At 39.1% G+C, this 16,519-nt stretch overlaps 1 protein-coding gene across 1 annotated transcript in view; it reads left to right on the top strand.

The window, feature by feature from the left end:
- LOC146000493 (uncharacterized) overlaps positions 1 to 16,519 on the top strand; it is a 288,360-nt gene that overhangs the window by 77,208 nt on the left and 194,633 nt on the right. The window contains exons 2-3 of the mRNA XM_083138216.1: positions 8,536 to 8,659; positions 15,616 to 15,746. Of these exons, the coding sequence (XP_082994342.1) occupies positions 8,543 to 8,659; positions 15,616 to 15,746 (248 nt within the window). The 5' untranslated portion in view covers positions 8,536 to 8,542. The remainder of the gene's footprint in view (positions 1 to 8,535; positions 8,660 to 15,615; positions 15,747 to 16,519) is intronic.

Genomic DNA, 16,519 nt, shown 5'->3' with positions numbered 1-16,519 from the left:
GGTAGAGCTTAGACATAGATTCGTCATCTTCTCTTGCTCGCTTCTTAGCTGCCACTCGCTTAATTGTGTGCTGGGCGCATTTCTCCCACTTTCTAATGTGGTTACTCTTGGGAAGGCGCATTTTTCCCACTTTTATTGCGAGAGCGCATTTTTCCCGGGCGCATTTTTCCCTGATTCGTCATCCATAAACAGGAACTTCGAACCAAATGCTACACGGAAATTGCGAAACATATGAACGCAAAATGTTGTTTCTCATCAACCCATCTCTGCGTACGCCAGTTTAGCGTGACCATGCTTAAATAAATTTGGAACGATGATGCGCGGAAGAGATATTTTATTGTAATGTTGTTTTCAAGATTTACAATATTCTCTAATACTCTACTGCTCTCATAATTTCTTGGTGTTCCTTAAGTTTTGTGGAGCAGTGTATATCACTATCATTATAAGATGAATGTCACTCCAAATTATCATTGACTCATTGTCCTGTGTTATCAGTTAACCCTACTGTTGATCTATCTGATACTCAAGAGCGTGGCTGGGGTATACGAACGTAGGGAAATTAGCCATAGGTGAATCACTTGGAGAAAACTTGCGGAGGGCGAGAGAGTGTGGATATTTCACACCAGTAGAACCAGTGAGGAAGAAAAAGAAACATGAATAATCAAACAGAAGGGGTACGAGAATATTCTGTGGGTAGGAACAAGGTGGATTGATTTAAATAGCTTTAAAGAAATAATTTATAGAATAATGTACTTAAGGATTTTGTACATATCAGGATCACTGTTGGTGAAAGTACATTAATCTCATAAGCATTGAAAGGTGTTTATTAGGCTGTAAGAAAGGAAAAGAAAATAAACAAAATATATGTGCTGATGGGGTGAAGCTCATACGAAAAGAAATGTAATATGTAAAGTGTACACACACTTAAATTTATCTTGATTTAAAATTCAATATTTTTGATAGGCAAAAAAAGCAAACATTTTGTGTAGAAAAAAAAATACAAAATACTAATCACGTTGAACCTTAAATAGTGTAATTATCATTAAACTCTAAATAAACATGGCAGCTGATATCTTGCAAGCTATCATTAAAAAAGATCCAAAATTCAGCTACAAAGACTATGAAAAATATTTAAAGTTACAATGTTTTACTTTCACTGGAATAAAAGTTACTGAAATTATTATAGTTTCATTAACACACTCAACAAACATGTTCATAGTAGGTTATACAGTATCAGAAACAGAAAAATGTATATTCACATACATTTTTTTTATTTGCTTTAATCAAACTGTTCAAATATTTTGCAGGGTTATTTACTAGAAAAATCCTTTTGATAAACAACTTGTATGTAAATGTATGGTGCCAAAAGACATACAAATAATTTTAAGCGTGTTACTTAAAAGAAATCGATTTAAATAAAAAAAATCCGATTTAAATAAAGAAAATCACCAAAAATGTTTTCTAAATAAAAATCGTGATTTTTATCATCCCTGAGCAGGACACAAGGTTAGCTCTATTTTTTCATGTTTAAATATTTAAATATCTTCACCATTTTTTTCCCTAAGGGATCCATGCATTTTCCCTGTAGTCGAATAAAAACTCTCCATACGTCATTGATTGATTGATTTGGTTTATTTTACATCACTTTTCTGCCACTTTTGGCTAATCGCGAAGACGAGGATGATGCAATGAAATTGATGCAGGGGCACTTACAAAGAACTCCCATGCCCGAATTCAAACCCGGAACCCCTGGCATCGTAGCGCGCTGTGCTAACCACTCCGCCACGTAGGTCGGCATCACTGATGCTTTCGATCCATCGTTTCGGTTAATCTAGTAATGGAGAAACGCCGAGTAAAATTCTTAGTGAAACCAGAAAGGAAAGAAAAAGTTGTTTGAAGAACTTGCTATAATTGCACTATTACATTAAAAACAAAGTTCTCATCACAAGATATCTTCCTGTATGTTTGTATATAGGTCTATATCCTTAAGGGAGGAAAACTACGTTGTTCCTTAATGTGGAAGGGAAAGTAGCCAACACACTTACGTAATAAAAGTAGTGTGCTTAATTTGCTCCGTATCAAGCCAGCTATTCTGCTCAATTCTGTTGTACAGTAGGCACCAAATGTAATACTAAGCAAGTTGCCTAGCGCCATTTTCGTTCACTTTTGTCTTGACATATTTTTTTACTTTTTCTTTCCAACTGTTTAATCCATGTTGGGAGATGACTGTTTTAACAAATGTTGTTAGCTTTTTGAGAAGAGCTAGCCTCTTACACAATTTCTATGCCTTTTATAATGTGTTGTGTACGTCCCGTGCAACCTTGTACTTTTAACTTTTCTCAAGGAGCTCTTTACACTAATTTTTAAGCTTTAAGGAATGGATTTTAGATAAGAGTATACAGGGTGTTCATAAAGTTCCGGTACCATTACAAAAAACATAGCTCCGAAACTACATGTAATAGAACAGTGCTGTTGAGCTACAACTCTCCACGTGTATACGCCATACACCTCAATGTGCGCCCCTCTAGTTTCTCTCAGAACATCAAGGCGGTAATCCACTTCTGCCCATACACGCCCCAGCATATCACCAGTAACAGTTAGAATACTCTTCTTCGAAGAGTAGCAACATCTGGAAGAGGAGTGCGGTAAACACAATTTTTGGCATACCCCCAGAAGAAGAAATCCAAGGGTGTGATATCAGGAGAGCGCGGTGGCCAGGGAATAGGTCCATCGCGGCCTATCCACCTGCTAGAGAAATGTTTATCCAGAAGACCTCAAACATCCTTGGATCAATGAGGGGTGCCCCATCTTGTTGAACAATTATGGTTGGCTGGAATTCCTCCAACTGAGGAAGAAGGTAGGTACTGTTTTTTTTTGTAATATTACCGGGGCTTTATGAACACCTTGTATTTCAGCGTACATTTGGAAGGGTATATGTGGTAACATACCCAAAAATTTCAATTCATTCATTCAATTCCTGAATTACTGTGTAAAACAGTTTGAATACTGGTATATTTGCAGTACATCACTGACCTATAATTACTTCTTTCGTCAGCAAATAGTTCATTTTAAACGTTTGCTTTTTTCTTCTGTATGTTAACGTGCTATATTGCTGCCACTATATCTCGAGGAGTCGGTGAACTTTGGCGAGCGTTAAGGTGTGGCTGAGTAAATATTGACAACGCATAAGCCATTCGACACACAGAGATATCCTGTCATAGGGAGGCATCCGAAGCTGATGAAAAATTGTCTTGGTCGTTTAGAAGGACAATGATAAATATAATAGTGGTCTGTTTCTCTTTAGTTAGAAGTAGAGAACATTGTTTATGTTTTGAATTTCTGTGATTTTTTTTTTACCGTAGAAAAAACTTTTCTTCGTGTTATTGGAGCTGATATGCTTCACAATGGAATCCCGATGGTCACATGACAATTACATTGCTTACCCCTGTAAAAGTTCGGAGACACCTTTCGAACACACACACACACAAAACAATGACCTCATCTAGCAGAGAGATGAGATAAACATAGGCACATCTTTCTGAAATAGTTGAGCACTTTCACCAATATTTTAGCCTGCTGCTCTATCTGTGGTCTTCCCCTTCCTCTTCAAGAAATATTTGAGTAACTTCTTACGCTTTTATATTCTTCCCGAAACTATAGAGGTAATTATGCAAAGTAATAGGACAGGGTCAGTAAAACCAAACTTCCTCTGTACTATAGAAATTTAACATGTCGCATACCACACGCCGTTCCGAAGAGGTTATTCAGCCTACGCTTGTCACCAGTCTTTAGCAGTCACTTGTAATGCAGTTACAAATCTCGGTTATTTTTTTTTAAAGAATTCTAACTGTAACTATTGTAAGTTACTTTTTGCAATACAAGTAACTTTGTGAACAGTTCTTTACGGCAAATAAATTATTAAATTGAACATTCGTAACGTGGGAAAAAGGTAAATTTGGCAACTCTGTTTCCAGCTATGAGTCTTCTCTGGATGCTAAGGTGAAAGGATATCCTTAAATTCGACTAATGCAAGGAAGTTAGGCTTTCTTGCACGCTAAACTTAGAACATCCAAGTTTTATTACAAATCATCATATCTGATTGTACTTGAAGACCTCAGTGTTTTGTTCAATCTCATTTTTTATCATCATATTTACATATATGAATATGTACGAACTAACTAACTCTCTAGCCTTCTTGAACCCAAAGGTTCATGGCTGCAGCAACACAGTCCTTCCATCTGTCCCTATCATGTACAAAAACTATATATACTCTTTTCTATCCGTATCAATTTCCTTTAGATCCATCTCAACTTTATCCCTCCATCTTCGTCTTGGTCTTCCTACTGGTCTCTTACCATCAGGTTTCCCAACAAGAATCCTGTAAATTCTTCCTTCCTCTCCCATTCGTGCCACATGCCCTGCCCACCTAAGTCTTCAGTATGTACCAGAGACATAAATAGTAACTAACAGTTACGTTTAAAAAGTAACTTTCCGAGTGCTGTAGATCAAATTCCCTAAACGTATTATATAGTTGCATTGTCTACACGTGGAATGTAGAATATCGTTTTTACATGAAGATGCGTCCCGCACCGTGGTCGTGCGGTGGCGCAAGCTTTGGGCTGCGGTCACTGGACGCGCGCAGTTTAGTCTCCTGGGGAGAAGCCTAACAACTTTTCTCCTGAGATTTCGGTCTGTGTATGAGACCGGTGGCTACTCACCATCGTGAGGAAATTGAGGAAATACGAATGAGTCATGGAAACCTACAACGACGACTGGGGGGCCGTCGTGCTGACCCATGGTGGAATGACAAACAGGTGGATGCACGCGCATGGCTCTCAAGCCATACGTCAGAGCTCTGACGTCAACATAGATGCCACAGCAAGGAGAGGGGGTGCTTTTCAGAGGGTGACAAGTGGAGTTTCCGGGTTTGTTCTTTTCTGTAGACCATTGAACTGAGTGTTTCATTTTTTGTTGTCTTCGTTTCACTTCTAGTGAGAAGAATCTAAGTGCATTGCGAAAGAAAATATGCCTAACTGTGCTATTTACGGCTGTAGCAATCATTCCAAAAAGACGAAATGAACTAATATCAAGTATTTTGGGTTTCCTGTTAAAGAAGAAGAATTTTCTTACGAATGGGTATTAGCTTGGGTATTAGCTTGCAGGCGAAAGGACAAAATAAACAATTTTATATCTGTCTCTCTCTCATATATATATATATATATATACACACACACACACACACACACACATACATATAATATATATGTGCATGTATTGTGTGCTTTCACGTATCACATTATACGTTGCTTTTCTGCCTACTTGGGCTGATTGCCCAACACAAATACTCTTACCCAGTTCAGGATTCGAACCCGGTAACTTCCGTGGCAATATCGCGAGTCAAGAACCCGGCGCCCTCAGTCACCGAAGCGACTCACGTATATGTATATATGCAGTCTTAGGTGTGTGTATATTTACGTATATGTATGTGTAAGTACAGTGGGATCCAAGAGTATTACCGTCCAAATTGTCCATCACCATGTTCGTGTACTTTATGTGGCCCAATAAGAGCTCCAAGAATTAAGAAAAAAAATCAAAATAAGCTATTGACAACTTCTGCACCAGCATACATAAAAATCCATAGCTTAAAAACACGTGGGATGTAAGAGAAAAATTAATGAAAATAGTCGTGGACAACTTGCACGGTAATACTCATGGATCCCACTGTACTATACATATGTGTAATAGGGTTATTAATGCAGTCTGTGTTATATGCTCTTTCGTGCTTCAAATTTATTTCTAAGTTCCCCGTGCATATAGTACCGTACCATGAAGGCACATTTTAGAGGTTTTAGGTGTAGGGACCCACACATTCTAGATCTCGGCCATTTAGGAGGTGATGTAATCCGTACCACGCTCCGGCCGCCTCCCTCCCCCCTCCCCCGTGGAAGGAAGTCTTCTGTAGAATACAGCTGGATCGCGAAACAATTATTGCACAGTGAAAACCCTTCCGTTCCCAACACATCTAATGTTTCTCCCAATATGATCAAATGCTTACTCATTTAGGTATCTCCAGTGACGTGCCCAAGGGAGGGTTGGTGGGGTCATTACCCCATTTGACACAGTCCTTAAAAAAAAAAAAGAACGTCAAAAACAGGAAAATATGGCAAAATGAGGACTGACCACCAAAAATAGTATGCGTAACCCCTCTCCCTGCCTAAAATCGTTGGCACGCCACTCTTTATCTCCGACACATTTTTAAAAACAACTCACCAGAAATTTTTATAATTTCGTATTACAGACTGAAGTAAAGCACCTTTAACACGATCAAATGAATCATGGACAAGTCCTTGAATTGAACGCTTAAAAGGAAATGATGTCGGAGACAACTCCATTTTTCTCTTGGATCCAAGGTTCGGTCAAAGAATTTCTATTTCGGAATGGTTCTAATTAACGCGCATTTATATCCTCAGTATATTCTAGAACGTTGCGCAGATAAATGATTTATAAATATTGCCAGTAGTTCGACTCCACTTATTGAAGAACATTCCCTCTCGCGCCTTCCAGAGATTAAAAATTAGAACGAATCGCTCTACCTTTGCTGTTCAGCTTCCAAATGCTGACAAGTCTCTACATAGTGCTCAAGTTTGCTGCGACAATACTGAAAGCTCAAGAAAAGTTCACGTGCAATATTATCAACAACAGGGTTATAGAACATTCTCCGTCTTGCCTTGATAAGTATTTCTCCCCTTAAATTATCGTCAAATTATTCAAAAACCAAAAATCCTAGTTTTATCTAATTTAAAAAGAAATATTTCCTGAAGGTGTGTGTGTGTGGGGGGGGGGGGGCTCGAGCCCCTCTGATTCCCATCTTGGATACGCGCTATTAACAATAACAGGGTTATAGAACATTTTTCGTCTTGCCTCGATAATTGTATCTCTTTAAATTATCATCACATTATTCAAGAAGACAATAACCTAATTTTATCTAGTGTAAACTGAAAAAATTCCTTTCCTGGGGAGGGGGGCTCGAGCCACCTGATTCCCACCTTGGAGATGTGCTAGTAACAATAACAGGGTTATAGAACATTCTCCGTCTTTTCTTGATAATTATTTCTCTCAAATTATCATCACAAAATCCTAATTTTATTTAATGTAAACAGAAAAAAATCCTGAAGGTGGGGGGGGGGTGGCCTCGAGCCCCCCTGATTCCCACCTTGGATACGCGCTATTAATAATAACAGGGTTATAGAACATTCTTCGTCTTGCCTCGACAATAATTTCTCCTTAAATTATCATCATATTATTCAAGAAGACAAATACCTAATTTTATCTAGTGTAAACTGAAACATTTCCTGGGGGATCGAGCCACCTGATCCCCACCTTGAATACGCGCTAGTAACAATAACAGCGTTATAGAACATTCTCAGTCTTTTCTCGATAATTATTTCTCTCAAATTATCATCACATTATACAAGAAGCCTAAATCCTAATTTTATGTAGTATAAACAGAAAAAAATCCTAAAGAGGGGGGGGGGGCTTGAGCCCCTTGATTTCCACCTTGGATACGCACTATTAACAATAACAAGGATACAGAACATTCTCCTATTGCCTCGATAATTATTTCTCTCCTTAAATTATCGTCACATTATCTTATTTCACACCACAAGAAACCAAAAACCTCATTTTATCTAGTGTAAACCGAGAACTTTCGGGTGGGGGGGCTGGAGCCCACTAAGCCCCCTCCTTGGATACGTGCCTGGCTCATTACACCATGGTTATGGTTATTCCGCGTGTTTTGAAGTTATATTGAGTCTGTAGTTGAAATTTGTTTCACGAAGAACGCTTCACTGTAAAGGGAACGGACTCCCTGTAGTCCTCGTCTGCAACGATGATGACGTCATGCGCCGGAAGGGAGAGTTTTCAGGATCGGCTTGCATCCACCTCTTTAGTCTTTACACCATGGTGCTGACCACACCTCACCCCGTAACTGGTTGGATGATTTTCCACCTTGGGAGAGTGGGAGGGAGGTCGGTAGGTAGGCCCAGGCCCTCACGGACTGTTACGCCACAGTATGCAGCGCATTCCGCTCAGAGGGATCGAGAAATAAATGCTCACTGTTTAAAAACTGAGGAAATTTTCATTTTACAAGATACAGGAACTCCGACTTTATACACCAATAGCGAATACACGTGCTTGCTCATGCGCGGCAATGTGTAATGCGGAAACTAGTCTGACGCTATTCAGTGGAGCAATAGACACGCGACGGTAAAAATGTGGACGTTTAGATGTCTGCAGGGCAACTCGAGACGCACACATAAAGTTGCATTGGCCATTTTCCTAAACTCTTGAGTGTTTCTAGATCAAGGTATGTAAAGAGGTGTTAATAAACCATTTTTTACACCTCAAATTATCAAATATTTCTCTATCCCTCCCTTACAAGTAGATGCACATCGCTTTGAATTTCTGTGTGTTTCTGTCCTGTGTCAGACTATTCCAAACTGTGAATCTAATTGCATGTTTCTTTGTCTTCCGCAGCTACTCAATGTCCGACGACTCCTGGTCGCCTCCTAGCAAGAATGGTCTGTACGACCCGAGCCTGGAGCGAGAGGCGTGTGGCGTCGGCTTCATAGTTTCCATCGAGGGGAGTCGATCAAACAAGGTAGGATTTCGTGACGATGGGTAATAAATTGCTTCTTCATGTTTCAGCTTGTCCGCAATTGTACTACACGTAGAGATTGTCAATCAATACGCGAAGGTCAACTAAGTTCACCTGCTAGAATCTGTGTTCCCTAAAATGGCGCTTCGTGATGATTGTTCTGGATTTCATTGAAATAGTTTTGAAAATTGTAAGACTGAACAACTGTCTACACATTTGTCTGTTCGTTTAGTCAAGAGGGCCTTTCACTGCGGTAACAAGGGCGGGGATTTAGGCTTAATCGCATACATTGTGCCCTCTACACCTCAGGGCCTCCCCGATGTCCCAGTGGTAACGTCGTCGCCTTGTAATCAAGGGGTCCCGGGTTCGATACCCGGTGGAGGTACATATTGATTCGGATCACACTGTAAACTATAGGTTCAGTCCCGGTTAGCCTTACTGTGCATAATGTGGACTTTAACACCAAATCAATCCTCTCGATATACAAGGTGGTCATAAACTCTTTCCAACATTAGAAAGTTTTATTACGAACAAACTATTAAGGCTTCAGCTGCATGGCTTGCGACAAAAGAAAGAATAACTCATAATTTTTCCCCTTTGTTCCATGTAGAGGCTGAGTTGGTATAGGAAGCGCTGCAATTGTTGGAACTGAAAGCGGCGTTTTCCTGACAGGTGGGTGAATTGGGTCCGACACTCTGTCCACCACAATCGCCAGACATAACCTCCCTCAACTTTTGCCTGTGGAGCATGTCAAGGACAGAGCTTATGCAACACGGTACCTGATCTGGACACACTGGGAAGAATGATAAGTGATGCTGTTGCTGGTGTCACCCAAGAAATGTTGCACAACATGGCGCGAAATGTAATAGCGCTTACGCTGTTTGTACACGCTCAAATGAATATCGAACGAGTCCTTGAATTGAACTCAATTGACAGTCGTTGAAGAGCGTTCAATGGAAAATGACGTGGTCCCTTACGTCACTTCCTTTTAAGCATTCACTTCCTTTTAAGGACTTGTTCCTGAGTTATTTGATCGTGTACAAACAGCTTTATATGTTCTTCGGGCGACAAAGGGGGCACATGTGGAAGTGTATTGACATTGTAAATAAACTTTGCGAGTTTCTCTCTTTTTTTACCACAAGCTATGGAGTTGTAACTGTAATACAGTAGTATAGTTTCTTTGTTGTACACCTTTGTAATTTTGGAAATACTACATGCCCACCCTGTATATGTAATATGTGTGTGTATGTGTGTGCGTGTGCAAAAGGGCTGAACCACATAGATGTTCGGAGGATTTTTCCAGGGAGGGGCAAGCAAGGTATTTTTTTCAAGGTAGGGGACGGGGCAAATGAGACATATTTTCCCTCATAATAGTGATGCCCTCTCAAAAAACTCAGCTTTAGTCTGAAATTATCATGTTCCGTCAGTGCCCTTGTAATAATTAAAGGCTGAATCACACGGAACTGGATATCTAGTTAGTTGGCGCTGAACTGGCCCGGATGTGATGGCTGCCTGGCTGACTGCTTGACTGGTTTGGAGGAATAGGACATATTCTAATTGCTACTAGCTTTACTCGACTGGATTCTGTGGAACAGCCAATCAGAGCAAAGTTTGGCCATGTGATGATAATCTGTGTGTTTGCAAAGGAGCGTTTTTTGTCTGTGGTTTGAGAGTGTTTGTTATAGTTTCTCAGTTTCTCGATAAAAAAAAGTAAAGAGATGACGTGCAGTGCATTCGTGTTCAGTTCATTAATATTTAGGTATTAATGCAAAGCGATGAGATGTGTAGGTGACAAATGTGATTAGCTGAAAATGAAAATCTTTATTATTACAAGTGTATTAATATATGTTTGACTTGTTTTGTAAATGAATCTCATGTATGAATAATGCAAACCCGAGTTATCAAAAAGCTTTTTCGGGGTACGCATTGATTACCATATTTTTTTCGAGCCAATTCAATTTATAGTCCATACTTTTCTTTTTTAATAAAAGCACAAAGCAGTAATTCTCCTACAACATTCTTCAAATTACTCGTCCATGTTTACAGATTGTCTGATCTGCGCAATGTCTTATGGCAACAAAAGTCGATCGACAAGCACGGTGACAAGCATAGTGCTAGTCGAAAACTAGCAAATGGGAAGCCAGTCCAGTGCCAACTAGGGCATATCTACTGGAAGTCCAGTTCCGTGTGATGCAGGCTTAACATAAATTACTGTGACTGAAATGAAATTGTGTAAAATATATACTTTTTATGTGGACATTCATTATCCAGGGGGAGACCATGGCCCCCCTTGCCCCCCTTCCAGACGTCCATGTGAACTGATACCATACCATACCGATACTGATACGCTTGCCGATTCCCGCCGATACCGGTGCTTGAAAATTGTAACAACTACAAGTTGTTGTTCAAATTATTGATTAATATTAATGGATGAGTGTTCCTCTCCAATTATGAGCATCAGTTTACCAGAATTTTGTTCTACAATATCCAAAACTTACATCAGAATATTAAAATACATGTAATGTCAAATAATACTGGTGCAAAATCAATGGGAACTTCGAGTTATGCATGACTTCTCGGATAATTGGACTCAGTGAAAGTGTCGTGCGCCAATTTTATGGGGGTTATTCCTGAGTAAACAAATATGATCGATCAGACAATTCAATTATTGATGGCGGGGAAAGATCTTCCGGTTTGGCAAATTTTCCAATGTAAACAAGTGGAATACAGATCGTCACCGAGCTTATTTTATTATAAAAGCTCGGATAGAAAATGGATCACTTGAAATTTTTGAGTGATGTAGAGAAACAAAGGTACCTAGAAAAGATTGGATGCAGATATAAGGCACAATACTAACAGTTTTTGAAAATTCTTCTCCAGGTTCTAATGAAGCAATAATTATAAACATTGATATACTTCGATTACAACAGTAAAAGAAATAGCAATAATCACTACGGTTTAAATTATTGTTATACACTAATAATATATACCTAATTAAATCAATTTTATTATTATTATTGTTGTTTAATATTAACAACATGCTATTCGATCCACAAGCTGAGTGAATACAACTATTTTCCATTAATACTTTTACATTTCATAGTTACAATACTGAAATGCACAGTTATTGTATTTTGTTATTAACCTTTGCAAGTGTCGTTCAAGAAAGAACTTTAGAAGTTAGGAAAAAAATATTCACAAAGTTTGTATTGTGTGACCTCATTTGAAATTATAATTTTTCGAAATCTGAAAACTGTGGAACCATTCATTCTTTGGATTAAATGGTGGAATATGAAAATATATCCTGGTTCATGTATTTTTCACTCATGTTTTCGATCTAATGCATATTTTACATTGATTACTTTGTTCGAATACTATCCAATTGAACTTTATTTCTGTTATTAACCATACAAATAAGAAACTTTCTGCTTTTTTGAAACTTGAAATGAAGGATGCCAATTTCCAGGGGGAGGGGGGAGGGGTCGACTGACCTACCGACGCTCATGGATAGAGTGCTTATCAACAACCAAAAGGCAAATGCGTTATAATATGATTCTTAATAGTTCCAACTTTAAAATTTAGTGAACATATGTGCGTTAGACAATTATAATTTTCGAAACACGTAAAATATTTTAATTTGATTTGATGAAGTGCCGACTGCAGAGCCTACTCCCTCGTTATTATGTCCCATCCTTTCGCTTTACTGCCTAAATCCACTGATCTTTCCGTATCGGGTCTGTCTGAAAATGGTGAAAAGATATCCGAGAACAATTGTTTGTTCCCTACCTCATGTTGAAACCAAAATCCAGACAAATATTGTCGCCTTTTCCGAAGACACTGCCTTTACTCCTTTGAATTCAATGTTATTCTTTTCAAAACCAGAAGTGCAGTCCCCGCCCGCGCCATGGAAGCACAGAAATGTAAACATCCGGTGAATAGCGCCCATAGACACCGCATCAAAATGTTGGATAAGTATCCCGCTGGAATCAGTCAATAAAATGCAACCGATATTTTTTGATACCGATGCTCATCAGTCCTAATGAATATATATAATGCGTGCGCGTATGGGCGCATGAAATAATTTATTGAAAATAAACTTTGTTCCATCCCAAATCACTTAAGTCCCTACGTCACTGATTACTTCATTTTGCTTCGGTTTGTTTATTATGATATTGCTGGGAACAGTATAAAGATTTTAACCGTACCAAAAAGAATGGAGCCACACCCTATAAAACATTATTTATTTCACTGTCGTGGTGCCAGATTGTAACGCAAATGGAGTGGCGTGCTCCCGTGGACCACCAACTTGAATTCACTAAGTTATCAAAACAGTAGCGAACTTTTTCACAAATTATCATGTATTTCGGACCTCTTCATGGAATTATGATAAAATTTTTGTTCACTATTTCCGTTATTGCTGTTTTTATTACTCAATTTATCTAACGCTACAAAAATCTGTTCGTTTCTCGTAATCGGATCTGTATATATTTTCAGGGGACTGTAAGATACCAAAAATCATTTAGTTGTTCAATTATCACAGAACATACATGTAGTTACTCAATGAAAACAAAATCACACAAAAAAATTCTGCACAATGTCAAAATGAGGGGAAAAAGCTAATTGATCGTGGTGATAGTCAGTGGCGATAAGTACTTCATTATCACTTCTATGATCAGACTCCAGATCTGATAAATCACTTATTCAAGTTTATTTTTTATTTCAAGAATATTTTCACTAAAAAATGGATCGTCAACTCTGATTCTCGAACAAGGTTCCTTGCCAAAAGGATTACGCAAACGGCGTCGCGTGGTCCTTGGGACCCACAGGTGTCTTATGCTCTGAAACTAAAACGCAGATAGCGAAGTGGCGCCGGCAGGTTACGTGATATTCCAAAATATGAAGCTACCGGAAAGGAGAGGGAAGTACATGTTATTGCTTCAGAGAACGAGAGCGTTGTTCTAGGCCGCGGGTCCCAGGGACCAGGCCAGTTAGGGATTAATAGAATCTGTAATTTGTTGTGCTTGTTGCAACAGCTTATCATAAGGTCCACACTATGCAATACGCATTGTCTCTCCGTTTTATAATCCGTCCCTAACAGCAGGAAGAAAATGATAAGAAAACTAGGAATGCTTGAAATGCAATTTCACCTTTCTGTAACAACTTTCCTCAGTAACATTTATTATCGTTGGATCACCGTTTCGGCGTTACAGACGTTCAAAACGCCACATTTCACAGATTATAGGTGTTCATTGGAACTCTGGCACGCACCGCTTCACGATAGGAAGTAACGTTACTGATGCGATCAAATGGGTTCGGTTGCCAGCATGCAGGCGTCAGAACGGGCTTTTTTGAACGTCTGTAACGTTGAAATGACAAGAATGTTACTGAGAAAAGTTGTTTGTTTTGATGTCCTCTATACGTTTCTGTGGTCGCCATTAAAATGACACCCTGTGTATATTATATGTGCACATGTACACGCAACGGCAGAAGAAACAGTAGGCGAATTGCTCGTGACCATTTTCATTCGGTCTGTTTTACACAATGTGATGATAATGATGTGAAAAAAAACTTCAGTGTGTAGAGAAAAATACCTGCTTCGAATCAACAGAATTTCATTCCTTAAAACAATGCAGGATGTAGAATAAGAAACAGAATGAAAATAGCGATCAACAATTTGCCTACCATTGTCTTTGCCTTTGACTGCACATACGTACATATGTGCATATTCCTATTCTTCATTCGATATCGCAGTGTTGGAATAAAATTCGTGTAGAATGCAGCATGAATTCGTGTTCTGGGTATCCCGGAGAGAAAACATATCATATCAGCGCGCTGCAGCGACACAAACACGTTCCGAGTTTAAATTACCTTTGAAATTGCTTTGGATGCAAAAAACCCAATGCATCTGGATTAGATATTTGATCGACGCACTGCAGTGCAGCAACCTGGTTGAATCCCTGTGGGAATTTTGCAGAGTATGACGCGATACTTGCAATTTCAGCTTTCTTTATTATGTTATGTAGAGCTCGTTCTATCTCATGCCTTTCATATTCTTGTGGATGGCGGAAATTTGTATATCAAATCTGGACACAAATTATAAAGCCCATGATAGCTTAAAAAAATCTCCCATACTGCAACAAAAAGTTCTTCGATAAAGCATAATGTTATTACAACGAATTATTGCATGTATACTGTGTGTGTCGCCCCTGTCAACACATGCCTTTTAAGCAGTAAACTATTCAGTCTATGTTATAAAAATCTATGTTGTTAAGAATTAGTGTTGAATCTTTTCTCTAAATATTGTTGGATTTCTTTCCATAAAAATGTTATTGTTAATGTTACAATAGGTAATGAATTGTTTAACTTAAATCTGGAAAAAATGCTGAAACTATGGAAATATAAAACAACTATGTAGTAACCATGGTAAATTGTAAACAAAATTATGATATAAAAGAGCTAGACTTTTGTAAGCCTACGGGACATTCTCCTGGTTGCCGAAAGGCTGATGGTTCAGGGGACGTTGGGTAATATCTTGCTTCAATCTTCGGATTGGCTGGTGTACTTGTGCTCCATTTGGCAGATATTCCACAAACCCAACTCTGAATAAGGCCTTCTCCTGCATCATCAAAAAGACCAGGGTTATAAACCTAGGTACAACTAATAGGTTTAGGCCTACAAGTTGTATCGGGTGAACTGTCTGTTTGAAAAGTGTTGTCTATCATCGGAAGTTCAAATAAATCTCCGAGTAAAAGATCTTAATGATCTTTCATTTCAAACGTACATAGGTAATAATTAAAAATAAATCCTGCACCACAGACCACGCAAGGGCTTGGTTCTACTAACCCTAAGAAGCCTTTGAGAAGTCCGATAAAAGGGTTGTAACCAGAAGCCCTAAAGGCAGAAGGTGCGTGTCACGTGAAACTTGTAATAGTAATTATCTCTCCATTGTTTGTTCGCAGATCGTGAAAGATGCTGAGAAGTTGTCGTCTCGTATGAACCATCGTGGCGCCTGCGCATGTGATAATGACACAGGCGATGGAGCTGGTGTGCTGACCACGATCCCTCATACGTTGTACTCTGAAGAACTAAGGTAAGTGGGTTGTGTGTACGCGTATGTGTGTGGCTAGTTGAGGTAGGATACAAAAAAAAATATATATAAATATATGAATGTTGGTTTCATCTCTGCTGACTTGCTGAAAGATAGCTACGAGTTTCTACTTTATCGATTCACAATGATCCAAGATGGACATTTGATTACGATACCCTGAAATCCGAGTAGAGCATGGCCGCCATATTGAAAAATGGCCGCTGCACGGTTACATTTAAAGTATTGTGTATCTTGTAAGCGGCTTGTTCTATTGAGTAAATGAAGGAGACTCATTTTATTGAGCGTACAATTTCACTCAAATTATGTTCAGTGTAACTCTTTTACTGGAGCCATTCATTTATAGGTCCTCCACCCTTATAGCCGGCACGGTAACCGCCTTTATGACAGTGAACCTCTGTTACCGCGTTTACCTACGAAGGAACTTGCGGTCAAACAGTTGATTTGACCTACCGCTGCTCCCCTCTTTGGGCAACAAGCGGCAACCTTTCAAACACTGCTCCCCGAAGCAGTCAGCAGGGAAACAGGGTTTTGTCAAAGTAGCCGTTCTGTGCTATGATTGAGGACTGGTCCGTACGGCGGCACTATTACAGTAAAACCTCGTTAATCCGGACCGCGATAAGCTGGACTTCGCTTAATGCGGACAGACCCCCCCCAAAAAATGCAGGGTTTTAAATGTGGATAGAAAGGCAGTCAACCACTGATGAAATTCTGTTTCCCGTAGACTTTCGGGTAAACGTGTTTTCTTGCTATAAACG

Source organism: Lepisma saccharinum, chromosome 16 (assembly GCF_977018435.1).
Source record: "Lepisma saccharinum chromosome 16, izLepSacc3.1, whole genome shotgun sequence".
In the NCBI taxonomy this organism is placed as follows: Eukaryota; Metazoa; Arthropoda; class Insecta; order Zygentoma; family Lepismatidae; genus Lepisma; species Lepisma saccharinum.
Note: the sequence above shows the minus strand (reverse complement) of the source record. Positions and strands in the feature narration are given on the sequence as shown.